Here is a 24,640-nt window from a genome sequence, read left to right on the forward strand (position 1 = left end):
ATAGCATAGATTAAAAAAATATTTAATGTACTTCTTGTGTTATATTTTACAGAGTAAATGGTGTCAGATTCAAAACTACATCTTGTTTACCAACTTCAACTTTTGCACATTATAACTGTTCATTACTAGAGTAATTAATTATTTAACAAATTCATGTACATAGTACAATTGTTACCTAAAAGAGCAACACAATCGTGTACCAAAAAGAATGAAAACAAAAAATATAAGAGAAAAGTCCAATGCATACCTAAACGATGAGGAAGAAGAATCTCTTAGAAACGCAATCGAAGATTCGGAAAATGGTTCAGCATTTGTAGCAATAAGGAGATATTCCAACCAACCAACATCACCTTTTCTACCGATTTTCTTACTTCCATAACCGAATGGATTCGACGGCCCTGATTTGTCCTTCTCTGACTGTGGCATGGCGAAGAATTTCACCGCCTCAGCCTCTAGCTTCTCGACCAAATCGATGGATACTCCATGATTTATAACCTTGAAGAAACCAAACTCTTTGCATGCCTGCACAATGGTCTCTGGTGAACTTGAGCTCGAAAGATCAATGATTGGGATTGAGGAAAGGTAGTCTCCCATGTCAGGGGATTCGATAATAGATATTTGGTCTAGTCCTGGATTTGCTGATAGAACCATGGTTTGTTTATAGAGAAGTAAAGAGGGTTGGAGGTATAAGTGAAGGATTGAGAGAAAAGATGAAGATTAATTGAATGCATGTGACAAAGAGGGAGTGGAGGAGGAAGTATATATAGAGAGAGATTGAGCAGGGGACTATGGGGATTGTATGCATTTGCATGTGAACAGAGATAACAGAGCACCACAGCAAAACAGGGGGTGTGTTAATTGGGATATTAATTGTTGGTACTTTTCTAGGTAACCTCATGTTTATCATAAAATTGTTAAATCACTATTAATGCTTTCCTCTGAGTCTGATTTGCTATAAAGTTTGAGCCAAATTTTTAATAATAGATATAATGATGAAGAAGAGCAGGGTTAAAAGTTAAAATGGCACATTGTATTGTATCCAATCATAGCTTAGATTCTTATCTCCGTTTTTAAAGTTCAAAAAATCGATTAAAACCTCTCAATGTGAATATGTGATTTTCATATTAAATGTGCTTCAAGATAAATTTAATATTTTTAGAAAAAAATTATTGCCTTAGGATCTTCTGATTTTGTACCTATTTAAAAGACAGTAATATATTTTCAAAAAAAATAAAATTTGTTCTGGAAGCACATTTTATTACAGTCATCAAGTTGAGTAGTACCCAATCGACTGTTTAAACTTTGAAACCTCAAATTTACATTGTTTTTTAAATCACAACATTTTTACAATAGAAAGAAAACATCGATACTAAATATATGTTCCATTTCATTTACTTTTTCTTTGATAAAAGGAGAAAATATAAAATTTATAGAATTTAATTCCTAGCAATTAAAGTTCGTTATGAAGTCTTAGTAGTCACTACCAAGTTTTTAAAAAAAATAAAAAATAAAAAATCGTTATGAAGATCATAATCCCTAAACAGCAATGGTTTACATTGTAAAAAGCTAAGTGGTTCACACTATTTAAAGATAAGAAAATTTTCATCTTTATCTTAAACAATAGTTAGATGACGATGCACGAATATCTATTTCAAGATGAAGACTCAACTTCCAACTTTCCTCGAAAAAAAACATAAATAAACCTAATGTTCAATATATATATATAGAAGCAAGAGTCGTATATATGTTTTAGCTTTACTCTTCTCTATTTCAAGATAAAGATGAAGAGAGAGGCATAAATGAGAGATTCTCTTTTTATTTAGGATAAGAAAGGAAACCGTATTTTATTTTCGTATGGATATGAAATTAGTTTGATATAAACAAATCGTTACTGTTATTTTCAGTGCTCATTTCTAAAACAGCTTTTATATATATAGAGAGAGTAAGGCTACCATACATTGCAATGTATAGGCATTTTTGTGCATTGGATTATAAATCACCGAATTCAAAATCCAAATGACCGATCCAAATCGTTCATCTTGTTCTCCATATTAATGTGTTTGGAGACCAAATTTTACATTTTTTTTGAAACAATTTCACCGGATTTGTAATTGGATTAATTCCACTATATAATATCAAGTTGAATAAAATGAAAATGATACTTCCATTTTTCGCTTTGTCCTACTAAAAATATTACAAGATTTGGAATTGGATTAATTCCACTATATATATTCTATCAAGTTGAATAAAATGAAAATGGTTACCATTTTTCGCTTTGTCCTACTAAAAATATTTCACCAGATTTGGAATTGGATTAGTTCCACTATGTCAGATCAATTAAATTGATTAAAATGAAAATGGTTTCCATCATTTCCTATTGAGTAAAGAAAGAGAGAAGGGGAAATAAGTGTTTTCTTACTATTTTTTTTCTTTATTGGCGTGAATTATATGAATTCTCTCCATTTATATCAAATAGTGATATATACAATGGCTAATTTTGTTGTTGAACAAATTAGTGGATTTCAACATCAATTTTGAATGCATGAACCTATATATGGATGGATGGATGCACATAGAATCAAGAATTATCATACCAGAATCATAAAATTATTTTATGCTAAAGGTGTTCTATTGAATTTTAATGGATTATTTCTAACAAAATAAATAATTTATAATATCATATCGTTACACTATTGGCTTCTAGTGGTATTAATTAGTGCTTTATCATTAGTTTATTGTCTGACAAATGTTTATTTTCATGTATATATTATGTGAACTGGGTTAGGTTTAATTTTGTTAATCTAAAAGAGACATTAACAAAAATTTGCATAAGCCATTTTAGAAAGAGAAAGAAGTTATAATTAGGTGTCATATGTAATTTTTATATTTACATTTATGTAGAGAACGAAAAGGAGATCGAACGAATGTTATCTGTTTAATTTTCATTGATCACGAGTAAAGATACAAAAATAATTATTGATTATTTGTCAACATAAAAAACATTGAATTATTAATTTTTTTCAAAATATTTAATTATGAAGTGACATAAGTCACTACAAAAATAGTTCACTATCCGCGAGGTCAAAATTTTTTTATGTCAATCTACTTGACGAACAATGCATTTGTGCTTAGCATTTTTTTTTAATGATGATCAGATTCTTCATCTCGTATAAATTAGTATGGGAAATTTAAAATATGAAAAGTAAAAAAATGAATCCTAAAAGCTATATTATATTAGCACCCTCTGTTATCCGTTAGTGTATCTTTTTTACCAGTTCATATCACATCCATCAATTATCATATTTTTCATTTTAAAATTCACATATCATGAGAAGCGATCCACTTACAACATTTTATAGTTATAACATCTTACAATATGATTTTTTTAAAGTCCAAACAGTCGATCCAAACCGTTTAATATGATCTTATAAGATGTGCTCGGAGATCATGCAAATTTTACAATTTTTTATAATTTTTTTAGTTTTATTAAGATGGGTACAAAATTTAATGATATATATGAAAACAATAATTTTGTAACATAATAAATAGTAAAAAAATTCAAAAAAAAATGTAACATTTGATCGTCAAACACATTTTATAATTGTGATCATGTTGAATGGTTTCGAGTTTGATTGTTTAGACTTTGAAAAATAATGTTGTAAGATATTGTTGCTATAAAATATTGTATGTAGATCCCTTCTCATCATATAAATATATTTATATGTTGAGATTTGAAATATATTTTAAATATAGTACATCAAGTGCATATAAATTTCTACGATTAATTAACTGTGTTTGGCGCATCATCAAATAATATTTAATTAAATGTAATATAAAAATTCATTGTCAATTTTTCAATATAATAATTATAAAAGAATTTACCATCTTTTAGATACGAGTGAGGCTATGGTTACTATACATAGCATATATTGCTCCGTACTATGAATCAATAACTTTATTTTCAAAGTCTAAACAATTGATCTGAACCGTTCATCATGATCTCCATATAAAAATGTACTTATATTTAACAATTTTCATTTTTTGTATAATTTTCTTTACTATTATTTTAGACCGGTAGAAAATCACTTGATCTAAATATTCTAGACCATTCAAATATAGTAATTTTCAACCTATCCAAAAAATAATAAAAAAATTCTAAAGAATGTAAAATTTAGTCGGCAAGTGCATTTGCATATGAAGATCATATTGAACAATTTATATCGACTATTTAAACTTTGAAAAAAAAAATATTGATCTATAGTACGGACCAATTTGCACTATGCGTAGTAACATAGCCTCACTCTTTAGATATTATCAAATGGCGCTTATTAGGTATGTTCATTATGGCAAGTCACCAATGGTGAGCAGTAATTTACAAAATTATATTCTAGAAAAGAATACTGTTCGGATTAATTATGGCGGTTCGGATTTCGATATTAATTTACACTCTTTGGATTCCACTAATCATGATCATAACATTTAAATCATAATTAATATCGAAATCCGAAGCGTTATATATGTTCTACAATAGTCCTGCACTAACTGTCATAACAGAATATTGTTATAAGTAAGATGCAAGCCTAATTTACAAGTCTAGATATATTGAATCTAATACCCCCCCCCCCCCCCCTCAAGCGAAGGGGTAGCATTAGCTAAACTAAGTTTGGAGCACAAAAATTGTAGTCTTGGAGAAGGCAATCCCTTGGTGAATAGGTTGGCAAGTTGATCCTTTGAGCAAATAAACCGCACCATGAGTTCTTTCGAAGCAACCCGTTCACGCACAAAGTGAAAATCAATCTCAATGTACTTTGTTCTTGCATGAAAGACCGGGTTTGAGGCGAGAAAAGTGGCACCGAAATTATTGTCACACCAAAGGCTTGGTTTGGTGAGAAGAGGGACATGACGTTCACGCAAAAGTTGTTGGATCCAAATGAGCTCGGCACATGCAATCACCATGCTTCGATATTCAGCCTCGGTGCTAGAACGAGAGACCGAAGTTTGCTTTTTCGATCGCCATGAGAGGAGATTTGAGCCAAGGAAAATACAAAATCCCGTGGTAGAGCGCCTATTGTCCGGGCATCCCACCCAATCGGCATCGGAATAAGCGTGGAGATCAAAGGATGAAGAAGCGTGTAGATGAAGACCGTGATGAGGAGTGCCTTTGAGATAACAAAGAATGCTTTTCACGGCATTCCAATGCGCATCCGTTGGAGCATGCATGAATTGCGATGCTTTGTTCACGACAAATGAGATGTCCAGTCTAGTGATGGTGGCGTATTGAAGAGCACCAACCGCGCTACGGTATTGGTGGGGTTCGGCCATAGGTGAGCCATCAAGCTTGGAGAGTGCATGACTGGAGGCACAAGGAGTGGAGCAAGGCTTTGATCCATCCATCTTGGATTGAACAAGGAGATCACGGATGTACTTTGGTTGAGAGAGGTGGATGCCATGTGAAGTGGGAGTTACTTGGATCCCTAAAAAATAGTGTAAGGAACTAAGATCTTTTAAAGAAAAGCGCGATGCAAGATCACCTATAAGAGAAGTGACTTGGTCGGGGTGAGAACCCATAACTATAATGTCATCTACATAGACAAGAAGAATAGTAAGGAAATTGGTAGAGGCCCGAATGAACAAAGAAGGGTCGGATTGAGAGGCCTTGAAATCAAGTTCGGATAGAGCAGAAGCAAGTTTGTTAAACCAAGCACGTGGAGCTTGTTTAAGGCCATAGAGCGCTTTCTTTAAAAGACACATATGTGAAGTCGAAGCGGATCAATGAACCCGGGAGGTTGAGACATAAAGACTTGTTCTTGAAGGTCTCCATGGAGGAATGCATTATTGACATCCAATTGTCGGATTGGCCATTTGTGAGAGATGGCAAGGGAGAGCACCACTCGAATTGTTGTCGGTTTGACCACCGGGCTAAAAGTTTTGTTGTAGTCTATGCCTTTCTCTTGACTAAACCCCTTTGCCACAAGTCACGCTTTGTGACGTTCAATTGAGCCATTCGCTTTGCAGTTGATCTTGAAAATCCATTTGCATCCAATAACGTGAGAAGTCGGGCTAGGAGGAACAAGAACCCATGTGTTATTGTGAGCGAGCGCATTGAGTTCATTTGCCATAGCCTCACTCTATTGAGGAGATTTATTTGCACTAGTGAAAGATGTAGGCTCATCGTCGGCCGGGATAGAAAGGGGATGGCGAGTAGTAAGATGCGTGACATGATCGGGAAAAAGTTTTGGACGTCGAGTGCGGGACTGCTGCCTAGTAATCATGTGGTGCTTAGAGACTGGAGCTTCAGCTGGGAGCTGCTCGGGTGCAGCCAAAGGAGTGAAATCATGGGTTGTAGAGACTTGGTGAGGTGGAATAAGGCCCGGACCTGTAGCAGGCCAAGAGGGAGAGGGAAGTACTTCGGCCTGTTGAGAGGAAGAAGGAATTACTTCGGTCTGTTGAGAAGAGGCCCGTTGAGGAGAAGTAGAAGAGAGTAGTTGAGAGGAGAGGAGCTTCTCATGAGCAAGAAGAAAACCGTGTAGTTCAGCTAGAGACACTGAATTTGCTCGGGTTGTCAGGGAGACAACAAAAGAATTAAACTCAGAACCTAAGCCGGTAAGAATGTAACTCACCAGATCAGAATCGGGAATCGAATGACTCGTAGAGGCAAGCTGATCTGCTATGTTGAGCATCTGAGTGTAGTAGTCTGAGCAAGACCGGTTTCCATGAGTTCTTGATTGAAGCGAACGCCGCAATTCCATCACTCGAGCAAAGGAGACAACAGCATAGACCCGATGGAGAGCCATCCAGAGATGAAGAATGATCTTGCTGTTGATGTATTGAGACAACACGGATGAAGACATGGTGGATCTGAGCCACCCGAGCAAGAGCATATCTTGCCTGTTCCAAGAGGAGAAGCTCGGATTGTCCCTTGATACACCATTAACAACCAGATTCTTTGTTGGTGGAGTGAATGAGTCATCAATGTGATTGGAAAGGCCGTATCCAAGGATAATAGGTTCAACCTGAGATTTCCATGTAAGGAAATTATCACGATCGAGTTTGGTTATTGACACGGGGATAGAGATGTGCACAATCGAATCAGGTGGATTGGAGCCCTGAGAAGGAGGATCGAAGGGAGAAGATGCAGAGGTGAGATCTGCCATGGTCGAATCAAGAAAGCAAGAGAGAGAAAGAAAGGGAGAAGAAGAGGCTATCTGATACCATATAAGAATTTAGAATAGAGAAATGATTGAATGAAATGCTGTGATTTTCATTAACCTCAAAACAGTTACAGTATTATATATATAGACTTTGACCTCTGATTACAAGTTAGCAATAGTGTTGCACTAACTGTCATAACAGAATATTATTATAAGTAAGATGCAAGCCTAATTTACAAGTCTAGATACATTGAATCTAATAAATAAGAATGAATAGGTAAATGTGAGGAGGAGCTAAACTATCAAAATAAAACTCATGTAAAATTAACTCAAGTTTAGAAGACAAAGAAATAGAACCTTCTCAAACAACAAGTCTTTTTTTGCTAGAGCATTACCTGGACCAATACGATGCTTGAAAAGTTTAATTAGGAGGAGATTTTATGTTATTTTTTTAATTATTTTATGTATTAATTTATCATCATTTTTTTTACCGCTTGACAATGTACTAAATGAATTCGAAACATTAAAATTTTGCATATATATGTATCACTCACGAAGTACTTGAATTTCAACGGTTTGGATTCGTAGTTCGAAGTTAATTAATTCGATAGTCTTTTGAGATGTGCTCACTAATCCTTCTTGGTGAGCACATCACACCCTAATTTTGCTCTTATATTTGAGCAAAACAGTTGAAATCCAAATACTTCGTGAGTGATGCATATACATGTAAATTTTTTAAAGTTTCGAGTTCATTTAGTACATGGTCAAGCAGTCAAAACAATGAACATTTTATATGTTATTTTTTTAATTGTTTTATGTATTAATTTATCATCTTTTTTTTATTGTTTCACAATGTACTAAATGAATTCAAAACTTTAAATTTTTTGCAGGTATATGTATCACTCACGAGGTACTTGGATTTCAACAGTTTAAATAAGTAGTTGAAAGTCAATCTGATAGCCCTTTAAAGGTGTGCTTATCAACCCTTCTTGGTAAACACATTACACCCTAGTTTTGCTCAAAATGAGCATAAATCATAACTCAAAATAAGCATCAGTCCAAAAAGAAATCAAATTACTCAAATTGGGTAGAACTAAGGTGTTCCTTAAGTTTACCAACTTTTTTTTAACTCAAAATCTAAAAAAATATTGGATTAACTTTAAATGATGAATCTGAACTGTTGAAATCTGTCTATCTTACGAGGAATCCAATTACACCTTTTTTGGTGACATCGAATTACACTCTCTATTTTTAAAGTTTTGAAAGTTCAAATAGTCGATCCAAACCATTCAACATGATGGATATATTAAAATGTGCTTGCTGATCAAATTTTATATTTTTTTTGAATTTTTTATTATTTATTAAGTATTTAACAAAATCGCTATATTCAGACCATTGAATTTTTGTACCCATCTTAATAAATAGCAAAATAATTCAAAAAATATATAAAATTTGATCTGCAAGCACATTTTAATATATCCATAATGTTGAACGGTTTGGATCGACTGTTTGTACTTTAAAAATGTAGGGTGTAATCCGGTGTCACCAAAAAATGGTGTAATTGGATCCCTCCTCATTTTCAAATTAATCTAGTATAAAGTCAAACAGTTAAAATTAGAATGTTTATAAATAAATTTTAATGCGTTCATTTTTTGAATATTTTTTTACCACTTGATTCTATAAAAAAATTATTAGAAAAATTTACATATAGATGCATCACTTGTAATGTAGACGAGTTTCAATAGTTCGAATTTATCATTTTAAGTCAATTCGATAAGCTTTAGAATTTGAATTCATAGAAAGAGTTAGTGAACTTAAAAACACGTAGTTCGAATTCTACTCTTCAAAATTCAATGCACGTGACTTTTGAAAATAAATAAGAAATTCTAAGGCCTAATTTGAACCTGGAACCTTTGGGGGTGAGGCAAAGATGATAACCTATACTATACCAATCAAACTTTATTCTTTAATTCAAATGTTTATATATAATAACTCATATGTTAGGAAAAATAACACACAAAAACAAAAAATCTCAGGACTGCCAGAATTCCTGAGAGTTCTGAAAATAAATGAAACACCAAAAAGTCTGACAGTTTGAACATTTTTAAAAATATAAAAAAATCATGGATATTTATAATTTTTTTAATTGTGGATATTAATAAAAGAGTAAAGATACTGTCCCCCCCTTTTCAGTCCCCTATCTGTCCCCCCCGATTAATGGTTTATGGTAGTTAATTAATGCAATCATTAGTAGTTCCCTGCTAACTATAATTGAAAATCCCTCGCTGAACTTGCTGAACTTCAAATTTTCCTTCTCCACGGCTTCCTTCTCCGAGTCTCTTTCTCGGCGTGGTGCACCGTTGAGATCCGGCGAGGAGAGTGTGGTGCACCGTCGAGATCTAGCGAGGATAGCGTGGTGCACCTTTGAGATTCGACGAGGAGAGCGTGATGCACCATCGAGATCCGACGAGATCAGGCGAGGAGAGTGCAGTGCACCATCGAGATCTGGGCGGGAGAGCGTGGTGCACCATTGGAGGGGTCCATGCTAGCCCAGCGAAGGTTGTCAAAGTGGAACATATGAATACTTTATTAGTTAGATATGAATACTTCATTTGTTAGATATGCATACTTCATGTTAGATATGAATACTTCTTGGAAGAGGTGGGGTGAGAGAGATGAATCTGACAATGAATTTTAAATTGTATAAATTATTTTGAACATGTATGAATACTTTGTAATCGTCAGTATGAATACTTCTTGGAAGAGGTGGGGTGAGAGAGATGAATCTGACTTTGAATTTTGAATTGTATAAATTATTTTGAACATGTATGAATACTTCGTAATCGTCAGTATGAATACTTCTTGGAAGAGGTGGGGTGAGAGAGATGAATCTGACTTTGAATATTGAATTGTATAAATTATTTCAAACATGTATGAATACTTCGTAATCGTCAGTACGAATACTTCTTAGAAGAGGTGGGGTGAGAGAGATGAATCTGACTTTGAATTTTGAATTGTATATTATTTCAAACATGTATGAATACTTCGTAATCGCCAGTATGAATACTTCATTTGTTTAGATATGAATACTTCTTTATTTAGATATGAATAATATATAGATTCGCTGTAGTGGTCTCCAATTTTGGCAAATGTCGCTTTCAGGCGGTTGCGGTCCCCAATCCAGACTGTCACAAGACATCAGCGGTCCCCCTGGTCATTACTGGTCCCCTCCAACTTGTGTTTACATATGACGAATGGTTCTGATAATAAGTATGAATACTATAAATCCATAGGTATGAATACTATACGTTTTGACTATTAATAAAATAGCATTAATCTTGCTCTTTGGTGGTAATTAGCACGTTTTAACTATTTTTTTTGTCTTTTAGTGCGGGGGACAGATAGGGGACTGAACTAGGGGGACTGTTAGTCGATTCCTTAATAAAAATATCGGTAAATTAAATAAGGAAACAATATCAAAATATCAAAATATACCTAGCTTAGAAAGAAGTAAATAGTAAATTTTGAAAAAGAAATAAAAATAGCGTTTATAACTTCTTTAATTAAAGAGAAAAGATATCATCCCCCGTCGTTCAGTCCCCCGAAAATCCCCGCCTACCATTTTCACGCGTTTCAAACTGTCAAACTCTAACTACCCCCACCTTCCTTATTTAAAACCCGATCTCTCTTATTTTTTTCCCGTTCTCTTGCTCTCTCCTCAAAATTTCTGACCACCGATTCTCTTGCTCTCTCCTCAAAATTCTGACCACCGAGATTTGACCCGACCTCCCATCCAACGGCCACCGCTCTGACAAGTCACCGAACCTCCGACGGCCTCGCCGGTGAGAGTATAACCCCTCTAGAGGCCTAAACCACAGCTCCTTACCCCCTCCTCTCTCTCTCTCTCTTCTCCTCTCCGTTCTTATCTAGAAACCCTTCCCAATGGAGAACGCTGCCTCATACCAGCAGGACCAACACTCTAAGGCGCGTGATGAACGCGATCGAACTTGTCTGAGCAGCTGAGGGAGTATCAGATTCGGTTGAAGCATCAGTGGATCACCTTTCTTTCCTCCACCTTGAATTATGCTTTCCGGTTTTCATGTATTTGATCAACTAATTCTCGCTTTTTGTCATTGTTGTTCATCCGACTCATTGCTGAGAAGTGGTGATACAGTGAGATTCGTCTGACTCATTGTTGTTCGAGTCGTCTGGTGATGTGATCTCATTGTATTTCTCTTTGGTGGATGATCTTATTGCTATTTCTTCTTCTTCTTTGTCAACTGAAGGTGTGTTTCAAATTTCAAATGAGGGACAAATACACACTTATAAAAGCACCACACATATATCAGGTGTTTGTGAAAATGCCTCAACGAGATATCAAGTATGCAGTGGTCCGTACTTCTCTCAACAATTCCTCTTTCCATAGAAATTTGTACATATTGATTATACTATTAACAATTATTTTCTAAAATCAGGTAGATGCATCAGTGGTGAGGCTTTCAAGGGTAACCCGTCGGAGGTAAACAAAAAATGGATGTTATCGGTTGCCAAAGAGTTCTATTCCAAGACAAGTTCTCCTCAATGGCTTCGACCTCGCCTGGCTCCGCTTCGCCCTTCCCGATCAACATCACCATTTGTCAGACCTCCGCTTGAGGCATTTCTTCGAGGAGGCAGGATTGGTTATAGAAGAGATGGCTGAAGTATGTAGCAGGTGAATCCAAGCACAGGACTGTTTGTTGTGCTAAAGGATCGCTGCTCAAATCCTATTAGCAAGATAAAAGTATAATTAAAAAGTAATTATGATAGAACTGAAAAGTAACAACTTAGATCTTTTCTGGCTTGCACGTGCTAGGATTTGTTGACAAATGAACCAATATTGATTGATTGAAATCTAACCAAAAGAATCTACCATAATTCAGCAATACATCCTAGGGAATTCTGTTGGATGTCAGGTCTGAACTGTCCGATCTGCATCAAGATTCATGCACACTTGATCCGTGCTAATTTTGAAGTTGTCTGCACGAATATTGATGCGGATCGGATGGCTCCAACCAGATATTGGACCGAATTTGGTCATGCCTGGCTGGTACAAGAAATAGAGAGAAATTCAAAATTGGATCTAATATTTGAGAATGGTTTTAGATTGGCTTAGATGGAATTCGAATGCTGGATCCAAGCACTGGCAGGAGTACTGCAAAAGAAGCTGGTAACAAGCCGACTGTGCAAAGTCATGAGAATCTTGCCAGAAAGCTCCAGGTATATGCATATTCTTTTGCTATGCTTTTGTTTATCAATAAATCATTAAAGCACTCAAAAATATAAAAAAATGGTTGCTTTAAGTGCATAGATTATGATGCTTTTTAACTAATATTTTGTCTAATATTTTTGAGCAGGAGGAATTGGAGAGAAATCGGAAGTCAACTTCAGGTACATCTCTAATGATTTGTTGAACTATGCAAGTCCAAAAATTGTTTGAAGTTTATTTTGGTGGTGAAGCGTTAAAGATATATTCATATATCTGATGCTTTTCATGACAGGTTCCAAATCCAATGGATCAGGTGGGCTGTTGAGGGAAGTTGCATGCCCTGTTTGCACTGTACATCTTCATGTTAGAAATACTTATAAATACTATTTACCCTTCGTTACTTCTTTAGGATGGTTTATAGAATTCGTGTATTATGTTTACAGAATTTCTTGATGGCTATCTGGAGGTGATGGTGTTGATGCCAGAGGGGCGAAAGTGTATCACCTTCATCGGTCACTCTATCTTAGAATCAAAGAGGGAGAAAATTTGAAAACATTTATGTTTTATAAGTAGTGTTATATTATACTTCTTCATGTTTGCTTTGATTTCTATGAAATGTTATGTTTTGTGGAAAACATTTATGTTATTTATTGGTAATTTATTTTGTTTAGTGATAAAAATGATGTCTCATTGGTAGATGTAATAGCATGTGTGTTTTCAAATTAGTTGTTATGTTTTCAGTATTTAACAACACTTTATATAGAGTGATATGATAAGATGTACATAATTCAAAACAATTAGAAGTAGTATCTAGATGCAAATTTTAAAAAAAAATTGGAAAAATTAAAATTTGAATTTTTTTACTGGTTTATAGTATTCAACGAAATTGTTTACAGAGTCATGTGATAAGGTTTAGAGGATTTAAAACATTTGAAAGTAGTATCTAGATGCAAATTTTAAAAAAATTAAAATTTGAATTTTTTTTATCATTTACAGGATTCAATGAAGTTATCTACAGAGTTATGTGATACGGTTTATAGAATTCAAAATAATTGAAAGTAGCATCTAGATGCAAATTTTTAAAAAAAAATTGAAAAAAAAAATTGAAATTTTTTACCGGTTTACAATATTCAACGAAATTGTCTACAGAGTTATGTGATCATGTTTACAGAATTCAAAATAATTGAAAGTAGCATCTAGAAGGATATTTGAAAAATAAAACTCGAATTTATTATATAATTTTCTTAGATAATTTGACCTTGAGTAAATATCTGATTTATTTTATTTTATATGTAATATTCAACATCATATTAGTAGTGTTATGCTATACTTTCTTAGGTGAGCTAGAAAATATTTGATTTCTTTTATTTTCATAGGTGAATTTGAGTAAATGGAGGCATGCTACAAACATCATTCGAATTTTATCCAATGATAAGCAGTGTTATGCTATACTTTTATAAGTAGTGTTATGTTAGATTTTTTTTGTTTTTCATGTTTGCTTTGATTTGTATGAAATGTTATATTTGGTGGAAACCATTTATGTTATTTATTGGTAATTAATTTTGTTTTGTGAAAGAATCATGTCTCATTGTTAGACATAATAGTATGTGTTTTTTGAGATTAGTTGTTATGTTTACAGTATTTAGAGTACCGTTTTATAAAGTTTTACAGTAAGATTTACAGAATTCAAAACATAAAATTTTAGTTTTTGGATGCAGAACATCAAACAAGATAAAATTCACAAATTACAATTTAGGTTTACATAATTCAACACTTAAATTTACAGAGTTATGTGATAAGATTTACAAAATTCAAAATAATTGCTCCATTAGTTTACAGGATTCGTTGAATTAGTTTACAGGATTTAGTATTGAAGTTTACCGAATTTGCTCCATTAGTTTACAGGATCTTTGAAAATATCTGGGGGATTTTTGGGGGACTGGAGTTGGGGGATCTTTGAAAGGTAACGTCCCCCGGGCTACAGTCCCCCGAAAATCTCTGTGTATAGAAGCCTTAACTTTTTAGCTTAGTTCTGACGTGCTTTCAACTGCCATAATTTCAAGTATAATATGTATGTTCACAGGATAATATGTGTATGTTTACAGGATAATATGTGTATGTTTACAAGATACTATGTGTATGTTCACAGGATACTATGTGTATGTTCACATGATAATATGTGTATGTTTATAGGATACTATCTGTATGTTCACAGGATAATATGTGTATGTTTACAGGATACTATGTGTATGTTTGCAGGATAATATGTGTATCTAGAAGGAGATTTGAAATAAAAAATTGAAAAATAAAATTTTGAAAAATAAAATAAAATATTGAAAAAATTTAAAAATTGAATTTTTTTTTTACCGGTTTATAGGATTAAACGAAACTATTTACCGATTTATGTAGTAAGATTTACAAAATTCAAAATAATTAAAACTAGTATCTAGAAGTAGACAAAAAAATTTTGAAGAAAAATTTTGAAGAAAAAATTTGAAAAAAAAATTTGAAAAAAAATTTTGAAAAAAAATTTTGAAAAAAATTTCTGAATAAAAATTTCGAAAATAAAGTTTTGAAAAAAAAAATTTGCAAAAAAATTTTGAAAAAAAATTTTGAAAAAAAATTCTGAATAAAAATTTCGAAAATAAAGTTTTGAAAAAAAAACTCGAATATTTTTTACATATTTTTGTTTACAAAATTTTAATGTAGTTATGGTTAGTTTTTAGTTTTGAAAAGCTATTAGAGATCTTCTAGATGTGGTCATGGTCAAAGATTTAAAAGTGGTCCTAGTCAAGGTAGTTAAAGTGGTGGTTAAAGTGGTAGTTAAAGTGGAAGTTATTGGGGACCACACAGAATTGAAAGTTTTATGTTGACAGGATTTGTTGAATTTGTTTACAGAATTTAGTATTGATGTTTACAGGATTTAGTATTGATGTTTACATAATTAGTTGAAAATATATGGGGGATTTTTGGGGGACTGGAGTTGGGGGACTGTTAGCTGCTTCCTTAATTAAATGCTTCTCTCTATTTACTATTTCATGCTTCTATATTGTTTAGTGTCTGCTATTATAACCCTAGGCTCCTCTCTCTCTCTCTCTCTCTCCTCTCTATCTTGTGATCTCTTCTCTCTCTCTTTAACAGTCATTTCGCTACATCATGGCATCTCCCCCTTCTACAAAAAGCCTCAAAGACCTCCCTGTCCACCTAATTTACCAAAGGATTTTACCCCGTCTCCCTTTCAAATGGCTCTGCAGATACAAATGTGTTTCTAAGGAAACATATTCTCTCATCAGCACAGATGCCAAATTTGCTGCCGATCAGTCTCGCTCAGCGAACACTTTATCAAGCGGATTTGTATACATGACGCATAGGGGGTTATCATTCTTCCCCGATCCGACACTTATAGGTGTCCCCGACCCGTCCCTCAATTTCCTCAACCCAACATCGATTTGCGAGATCAAGCTAGTCTCCTCCACAAATGGCCTCCTTCTCCTTTATGGTGAATTTAATGGCATGAAATCCCACTCCGTGTGTAATCCTGCTACCAAAGAGATGGTGATCGTACCAAATGTTGTAAATGTTGTCAGCAAGAAATTTGACAACCCTGAAATGGGTCTTGCATATGATCCCTGTGAATCGCCAGATCGGTTCACCATTGTTCACCCTCTCATGTATGACCGTAGAGATGGTTACCATGGTGCCCACTACCAGTTTAACGTCTTTTGTTCAGATACCGGCAAATGGACCGAATCAAGCCAGAGCATATCTCTAGACACAATTTCAGCAGCGGTTAAACCATCGTGCGCAGCGAAGGGTGTGATATATTGGTGTTGTGAAGAGTACCTTTTGTGGTATGATACACAGAGGGATATAGCAGGTTCCCTATCATTGCCGGAGATAGGAGGAGTCATTCATGTAGGAGTTTGTGCCGGTGAAATTACACTTTGTCGTGCTTCAAGTTTCGAGATGGAGGTTTGGACACTAAATGGCAGGGGGCGGGGTTCCCCCTGGGAGTTGATACATGCGAAGAATTGGGAGAGCATGGCGGATGTGCTTGGCTTCTGTCCTTGCTCAGATTTGCAATTTTACCAAAACCTGTATGATATGAATTGCGTGGGACATATCATACGCCCGGTAGGATTCGACGGGCAGTTTATTTACATTGTTGTGCGGCTCAAATATGGAGATAAAACTGAGACGTTGTTCAGCTGGGATCTAGAGACAGGACGAGTTGAAGTGAAGGGTGTGATTACTATAAAAGAATTATCACGCGAAGATCAAGCGTTCAACTATGTTAACAGCATGGCCAGAGTGCCACAGATTTTTAATGCAACTTCTTAGGAAATCTGCATATGATTTTGTTTAGTTTTAGAATTTGAAGAACAGGGGTCTTATTAGAAAATTGCTTATGTTCTTAGTTCTACTGAGTTTCCATGAAAAAGAGATATGCATGCTTTTAATCTTGAAATTTTGATTATGCTGTTAATTAGGTTCTCATCTCTACCCATGTACAAAACTGTACCGATTAATACTGGTAAGTTGAAAATATGGAGCCAAGTGCCCACTAATATTGGTGTTCTCAATACTAGTAAATTGAAATAAAATTCGCTTGTGTAGAATATGGGGCCATCTGCCACAGATATTGGTTTTGTTCTCGATACTGGTAAATTGAAATAAAATTCAGATCAACTTTATTGTTAGGTCCGTTAAGCAATTACCCTATTGATTTCAATTATAATGTCCTGCTGATTTCAGAATTTGACAGTAGAATGAGCTATATCAGTAAATACAGTACAGAACATTAATCACCTTTTCTTTTCTGAATGATCATGAGAAAGTTCAAATTATAGACTTCATTAAATAAGTAAAAATATATAATTTTCAGAATATTTATTTATTATTAGCTAGTAATATAAGATATAAACACCACCATAAGTATAGGCACTTCACGAAAGAAAAATCAATATATCTCAAATACAGATTAGAGGTGCACACAAAGGAGTGCAATTATCACTCTTTTTGAAAGGGGTGCAATACCCCACGTCCTCATGTCTTATTTCAAAGTTCAAATAGACAATACAAACCGTTCAACATAATATCCCATGATATCCATATTAAAATGTGCTTGAATTCAAAATTTTATAATTTTTGGAATTTTTTTAGATAGGTACTACTGTTTTTGGAGGGTCCAAAATTTGCTGAAAACAGCGGTTTTTATACCTATCTAAGAAAATAGTAAAAAAAAAATTCAAAAATTATAAACTTTGATCTCCGCACATTTTAATATGAAGGTTATGTTGAACAATTCGGATCACCTATTTGGAATTTGAAAATAAAGATATGGATGTGGAGTATGATTGGGGCATGAAAGCAATGGAGCATTTGAGCCCTCTTTTAAAAATACCCCACTAATAGCAACTATGGTTAACTTTCTAACAATAACCTGGATGGCAATTTTTTCACATAACAAAATCATAATCAAACCGAACAGGTTACTGCAAGTTAGAACAAATCCAATCTTCATTCGCTGACCTTTAATCTAACACATGGCCAGAGAGCTCAAACAAAGTACAAATTAACAATCCATAACATAAAAAACACTAATTAAAAAGACCAAACTGACCTCATGTCAATTAGTCACCTTGTTATGTCACCTAACCTTCTAGGCCCCACGTGCCCTCTTGGAGCCACAATCGGGGCACTTGTACTGCTTGATATGCTCAGCTCGGGCTGGTGTGATCTTAACACACTTGCCATGGAACCACCGCTCACACACGTCACAGCAAATCCAGAACTCATCAGGACCGTAATTGGTACCGCAAGAGCCACACAGAGCGCTTCCCTGCTCTTCCTCCCCAACATCTCCATTCTCTTCATCTCCACTTTCATCCTCTTCCTTTGGCTTTGGGGGTGGTTTGATGTGAGGCTCTCCATGGCGCAATGGCTGTTGCACCAGCAAAGGAAAAATAATATATATAATAAATCAAAGAGTTAGGCTATGGTACTATCGATAGCGCAGACTGGACCGTACTATGGATCCATATGTCCGTTTTTAAAGTCTAAATAGTCTATTTGAACCGTTCATCACGATTATGAAAATGTATTTGGAGACCAAATTTTATATATTTTAGAAATTTTTTACTGTTTGTTTAGATAGGTAGAAAATCACTATTTTTGAACTGTTCAGCAAGTGATTTTGTACCTATTTAAAAAAAATAGTAGAAAAAAAATTCTAAAAAATGTAAAATTTTGGCTTCCAAGCACATTTTTATATGAAGATCATGTTGTGTGGAACAGATCGACTGTTTGAACTTTGATAATGAAGATATGCATCCATAGTACGGGCCAATGTGCGCTATGCATAGTAGCATAGTCTCTCTCATAGAAAATAGAATAAATAGAATAGCCTAAATCAAATATTCAAAACAGATGAATATAAATAGCATAAATAAAAGATTCATGTAAGTACAAAAGAGTGAACTTCATCTGCACAACCAGAGAAAATTAAATATAAACCAGTAAAGAACTACTAAAAGATAATTGCTGCATTGCTCTCTCATTGGTTTGAAACTGTGACTAATATACAATCCTGTTCTCACTGCTCTCTCACTGTTACTTAATATATTCTATAATATTCATAACATATTTCTCATCTTTTGGAAATATGCACAATTGCATGATTTGTACAGACATGTGAAATTTTTCCATAAAATAGAAGTAAATATTTATATATATACCGGCTTAGAGGCAGACTTGTTGCTCTTGCTACTACTATTAGGGGTCTTCTCTTTAGTTGGCCTCTTTGCAGTCCCAGTCACAACTTCATAAATAGTTGGTAAATTATTTATCATGTTAAATAGCCTCCTCCTGTATATACATACAAGTAAGCTAGTAGACAATCCATCTAAAATAGTGTAATTTCCTTTTTAAGTACATGAACACTATGTAAGAAGAAAAGATCAGTTCAAAAATCAAGAGGTGGTTCATGTAAAAGACACATCAATGCATCCCCATATTTTATTAACAGAGTTCAATATTGGTTCAAAATAAGAACCATGCAAAAAACTGGGGACTCAATAATGTAAATTGCAGAGTTTCATTCCATGAACAATTTTTTTGTGCTAAACAGTTGTACAGGAATGTTTATTAGTATTAACCCTTCAGTTAAGATTGGCACTAAACCAACATGAGGAAATTTGTGATTTTTTAATAAATTTTAAATTTCAGAGTTCCTAAACTTCCGATCTCTCAGGAAAATATCTCCATAAACCTAAAAACCACACAAGTACTCGGAGTCTCAGAGAGAGGGGGGAGGGGTACTTTGGGCATTTTGATAACTGATTTAAAATTGGGCATATAGGAAAGTTTTAATTAGCACCTTGACTCTTTATCAAAGCCGAAGCGGGCTCCAAAGTAGAAAGCAACAGCCAGTAGCCAAGCATCACTATGCACAGCAACAAGGGCAAGCCAGTCTTTTTCATCCATACCATCTCGTGCAAAATTAATGCCTAAAACTGGCTCAGGCAACTCTGGTGGGACCTCCTCGGCAGGTAAGTTCACCTCCCATGTCTCATTTGGGAGACCATATAGACATAAATTCTCCTTCTCTGAAAAAATATCAAAGCAATAAGAGAGAAAAACTACTATGCAAGAGAAAAGTTTCCATAGTTGTGAATATTTAAGGGGAAAACTATTACATAGTACAGTAAAAAACATAATCCTCAAATAAATAAACAACAATAGAGAATCAAATGTAAAACTAAGCTAAACAAATACATGAATTATATGCACGAGAGTCGTCAGTGATCGCTAAATAAAAGATCCTATATGTGAAACATATTAACTTGTTGAACTTCAACATTTTATTTCTCATGACTACTTTCCAATTGAAATTTATGTTTCAACAAGTGCTTACAAAGGAGAACCAATGGTTGAGTGGATTTTCTTTCGTCTTACAAAGTTATACCTAAGAAAAAATCCAATTAGTTTGAGAAATTTCCAATCCTATTGCATATTTTCCTCTATGAATAGTTTCACAAAGCAAAGCTATTGCAATATTAAAGCAAGACCACCTCTGCAATCTGGTTTCTATAAGAACCTTTAAAGCACTATACACAATCATTGATACATAAGAAAGAAGAAACTAATCTGAAGTCAGAGGAAAAAACGACATAATTTCAAGATTTATCTATTATGCATTGATTGAAACAACTTTTTTTACACAACAGTACTTCATTTCAAAGAAATAAATAATTACTACACATTTTTTTATGTACGAGCCATGTAATTCTTTGCATGTGTCATCAACTAATAAATTAAAAAAAATAATAGAACACTTACCAGGATCACAAAGCCCGTAGAACTTTTCAACTTCTGCAAAAGCAAGTAACAAAACTAATTAAATTGACATGGAAATAAAAGAGCACAGAAACACAATAAATTTAAACGACAATGATTAATGCGCTACAAAAAGAAAATGATTTATGGCAACAGTACTGCAAAAATATGCAGTTAGATAATTCACTCATATAAAGAGAATTAAATACAACATGGCTTCATATTTATGATTTGGAAATTAGAGAATAAAGACTCAAGAAAGTGAAGTACCAAGTTCTAACAAGGTACTTGCGTTGTAACCTTAGATTTATATTCAAAGGGATATACCAAACACAAATCCTTTTCACAAAATTCAGACCAAAAACCACACCGCAGCTCATTTTTCCAGGTTGAATTTAAATCCAAACATAATTCATTTCCACAAAATATAGACTAAAAATCACACAGCAGCTCATTTTACCAGCAAACCAGACTGCTACAATACAATCTTAAACTACATTTACATTTCACAAAATAAATGTTGTACATTCTTTATATGAAAATCGCATAAAAAATATGAGATTTATTCGTCACTACTTCTGTCAACCATCTATTAATTGAACTAAAGCTCAAATTTGCAAAAAAAAAAACTGAAGTAGAGAGGTCGCGAAGACCCCATAGAGGTCGCAAAGACCCCATAGGCCCATACCACTAATTACATTTCTAAAACCCCATTTCTAGAACTCAGACCCCATACAGCCATACTACTAATTACAAGTTTCCAAGCAAAATTTTACAGAAAAAAATTAGCGGCAAGGGTAAATTTTACCAGTGGTGAGAGCCTTGACAATGCCAGCTCGTCTGGCTCTGAAATCCCTAAACACCTCCTCAGGAGTTCGAGAGTTGTACGCTCCTTCCATGGCGTACTAAATTTCGCACTGGAAACAGTTGGAATTGGAAATGGGAGAGATGAATTGGGGTTTTGCTTGATTGTTTGAGTGAAGAAGACTAGGGTTCGACGCGAATTGAGAGGGAAAATGGAGAGCGTAGGTTTTGTTCTTTTGGATTTGGGGGTTTTTATCTTTTCAATTTGTCAGATGAAATTTTCATAATTTTATCATAGATGAACATGGTGTACGAAAATGTTACTCGGACATGTGGGTATCTCGGTTAGTTTTTGGTCTCGTAGAAATAGAACAGGTCTACAGATGATATCTAGAGATTGGGGGTTTATCTTTACAATTTTTCAGATGAAATTTATATAATTTTATAGTATCTGAACATGGTGTACCAAAATGTTACTCCGACAAGTGGGGTTCGTGATTGTTTTCTCGTCTCATGGAAGTCACGGTCTGTTTCGTAGCAATAGAACAGGTTCTAGATATTTGGGGGTTATCTTTACAATTTTCAGAGGAAATTTTGATAATTTAAGTATACGTGAACATGGTGTACGAAAATGTTATGCCGACATGTGGGCCTAGTTAGTTTTGGTAACGTGTAATTCACGGTCTGCCTCGTAGCAATAGAACAGGTCAACAGATGGGATTATTTTTAAATTTGTTGAGATAATTTAACTATATCTGAACATGGTTTACAAAAATGTAATACTGAGAAGTAGGGCTAGTAATTAGTTTTTCGTTTGCTAGCAATAGAACAGGTCTAGAGCTGACATCTACACATTGGGAGCTTTATCTATCAGAGAAAAGTCTGAAAGCGACTCTAAAATTATTGATTTTAATTCAGCATAGTCCCTGAACTGTATTTTGGTTCAATTAAAGCCCTTGAATTCTTAATTTTTATTCAATTTTCACCTTCCGTCAGCTGAGTTTAACGGAGCTTTTGCAACCGGGCATTAAATTTGAAGCCCTTGAATATTTTATTTTGTTGAAATATTTTTGAATATTTTGACACAAAGGAGAAATTTTTTTCTTTTCACTAGAAAAATTTGCATAATCTGCATATATATACAAACTGATTTAATAATTCAGTTTCTAAAAAATATCCCTAAAATATCAAATCATTTGATTTGGTTCCCATTGAATTTTTTTCATCTAATCCTTCTTAAATCCATGTAACTTGCTCTTGCTTAATCCATCCGTAAACCACAAAAGAAAATCAAAGTTATTTTTGCATGAATTTAGATTCAGTCAGTCAGGTATCTGACATAGTAGAATGAGATATGCACCGTTTATTTTAATCTAGCACAAAATTATAATTATAAATCTAAAATTTTAAATATATTATGAAAGGCTAAGTCAAAAAGAACACATAGATGAGAAGGGTTGAGGAGAAAAAATAATCAATTTACAGCTGATAATTCAACCATTATATATTACACAAACACTACTCAGGAGTATAGATAACACCAGTGTCATTTAAGACTATATAACACCAACTCTAAAATCTATTGAATCGACTTCAAATGGTGAATCTAAACCATTTAAACCGATCTACTTCATTAGTTGTGCGTTTACATGCAAATTTATAAATCTTTGAATTTATTTAGTATCAAATCAAACAGTCAAATGAGTGAGTTTTTAAGTTAATTTTAATACATTAATTTTTCAATATTTTTACCGCTTTATTTGATACTTAAAATAACTCAAAAATATAAAAAAAAATTATATGTAAACGCATCACTCATAAAGTAAATTGATTTGAACAGTTTGAATTAATCGTTTAAACTCTATTCAATCAATTTTGAAATTAATATCATACAACACCAATGTCATACTCCACTATGCAGACTTAGGGGTGCTAATGGGCCAACCTTTGAACTTTAAAGAATGTTTAACCGGGCCCTGTCCAACTATTCAGATATTTGAACAATATAACCAGACCCTGTTCAAACTGAATGGCATGAAGTAAAGCCCGGCCCTGGACAGATTTGTAGAATTATAGGAGCAGAGATGAATTATTCCAATGAAAAGTATACTAACCGACAATTATGTATATATAAGCGTTCTTTATTAAGTGATTTGGTTAATTCTGTTGAACATTTCCCAGCAATTAATTCTGAAAGATATGCTGCTGTGGGTTTTTGGGCACTTGCTGTAAAGATACTGCACAATTTTCTCTAATTGTATGATTACCCGCTTATATGAAATGTTTTAATAATGTACCAGCTGATTACGGTACCACTAAGCTTGACCTGATTATGTTACACTATGATTTAGAGATTACCTGATAATTTATTTTTAAAAATGTAGGCTCACACATATGACAGAAAATATTAAAGGCATTGCCACGACTTCAGAGTGTGATAATCAATTAAGCAAGTTATATTTATTAGATGGCATGGTCATCTGGAAACTTAAATACAAGTTATTCTTATGTTTAGTTAAAGATTACAACTTTCATTAGAATTACAACTATTGGATTCAGGTGAAGCATCTTTTGGAGAATGAATAAACATGGCGAACTCTTAAGTCAAACTTTGACATTTCAAAACTAAGGATTAGCAATTGTTGACTAAGATCAACTGGAGTTAAATTATTGTGTTTGCTTCGGTGAGTTTTTTACTGATACATGAGTCTGTAGTGAGATATTATCAGAGTATTATTTCTGCAGTAATATTTCATTGTTAAATAAGTGATCCTCAGAATTAGCAATATTTCAGATCATTTTAAAAGCCTTTTCTATGTAATAACCATTATGTTTATATCTGAATAGGCAGTTTGTAGAAGCCCCTTGGAGTTAGGAAGTCCTATCATTTACATATTTTCTCAAAAGTTAGTTCTGGTAGCTATATTCCTCGGTTAATTTTGAAGTATTAATATTCTTTTATGAGTAAGGCTACTATACATTGCAATACATAGACATTTTTGTACATTGAATCATAAATCATCAGATTCAAAATTCAAATAACCGATCCAAATTATTCATCTTATTCTCCATATTAATATATGTTTGGAGACCAAATTTTATA

General features: G+C 33.8%; 4 protein-coding genes across 4 annotated transcripts in view; 2 read left to right on the forward strand and 2 right to left on the reverse strand.

The window, feature by feature from the left end:
- LOC144554562 (gibberellin 2-beta-dioxygenase 3-like) overlaps nucleotides 1-706 on the reverse strand; it is a 2,498-nt gene extending 1,792 nt beyond the window's left edge. Inside the window, exon 1 of the mRNA XM_078302877.1 lies at nucleotides 248-706. Coding sequence (XP_078159003.1) covers nucleotides 248-651 — 404 coding nt within the window. The 5' untranslated portion in view covers nucleotides 652-706. The remainder of the gene's footprint in view (nucleotides 1-247) is intronic.
- An 11,591-nt stretch (nucleotides 707-12,297) lies between these two features.
- On the forward strand, nucleotides 12,298-12,849 carry LOC144553833 (protein FREE1-like). Its single transcript, XM_078302021.1, has 3 exons — nucleotides 12,298-12,407; nucleotides 12,545-12,578; nucleotides 12,689-12,849. The coding sequence occupies exons 1-3, from the start codon at nucleotides 12,315-12,317 to the stop codon at nucleotides 12,847-12,849; spliced, it is 288 nt and encodes a 95-aa protein (XP_078158147.1). The 5' UTR covers nucleotides 12,298-12,314.
- Nucleotides 12,850-15,524: 2,675 nt separating this feature from the next.
- On the forward strand, nucleotides 15,525-17,174 carry LOC144554600 (F-box protein At5g49610-like). The gene has a single exon (XM_078302912.1). The coding sequence runs from the start codon at nucleotides 15,553-15,555 to the stop codon at nucleotides 16,735-16,737; it is 1,185 nt and encodes a 394-aa protein (XP_078159038.1). The 5' UTR covers nucleotides 15,525-15,552; the 3' UTR covers nucleotides 16,738-17,174.
- A 730-nt stretch (nucleotides 17,175-17,904) lies between these two features.
- Nucleotides 17,905-21,772, reverse strand: LOC144554338 (PHD finger protein ALFIN-LIKE 5-like). Its single transcript, XM_078302665.1, has 5 exons — nucleotides 21,542-21,772; nucleotides 20,737-20,769; nucleotides 19,775-20,003; nucleotides 19,134-19,263; nucleotides 17,905-18,340 (listed from the first exon to the last, which is right to left on the reverse strand). The coding sequence occupies exons 1-5, from the start codon at nucleotides 21,630-21,632 to the stop codon at nucleotides 18,059-18,061; spliced, it is 765 nt and encodes a 254-aa protein (XP_078158791.1). The 5' UTR covers nucleotides 21,633-21,772; the 3' UTR covers nucleotides 17,905-18,058.
- Between the last annotated feature and the right edge of the window lie 2,868 nt (nucleotides 21,773-24,640).

Source organism: Carex rostrata, chromosome 5 (assembly GCF_964058835.1).
Source record: "Carex rostrata chromosome 5, lpCarRost1.2, whole genome shotgun sequence".
Classification (NCBI taxonomy): Eukaryota; Viridiplantae; Streptophyta; class Magnoliopsida; order Poales; family Cyperaceae; genus Carex; species Carex rostrata.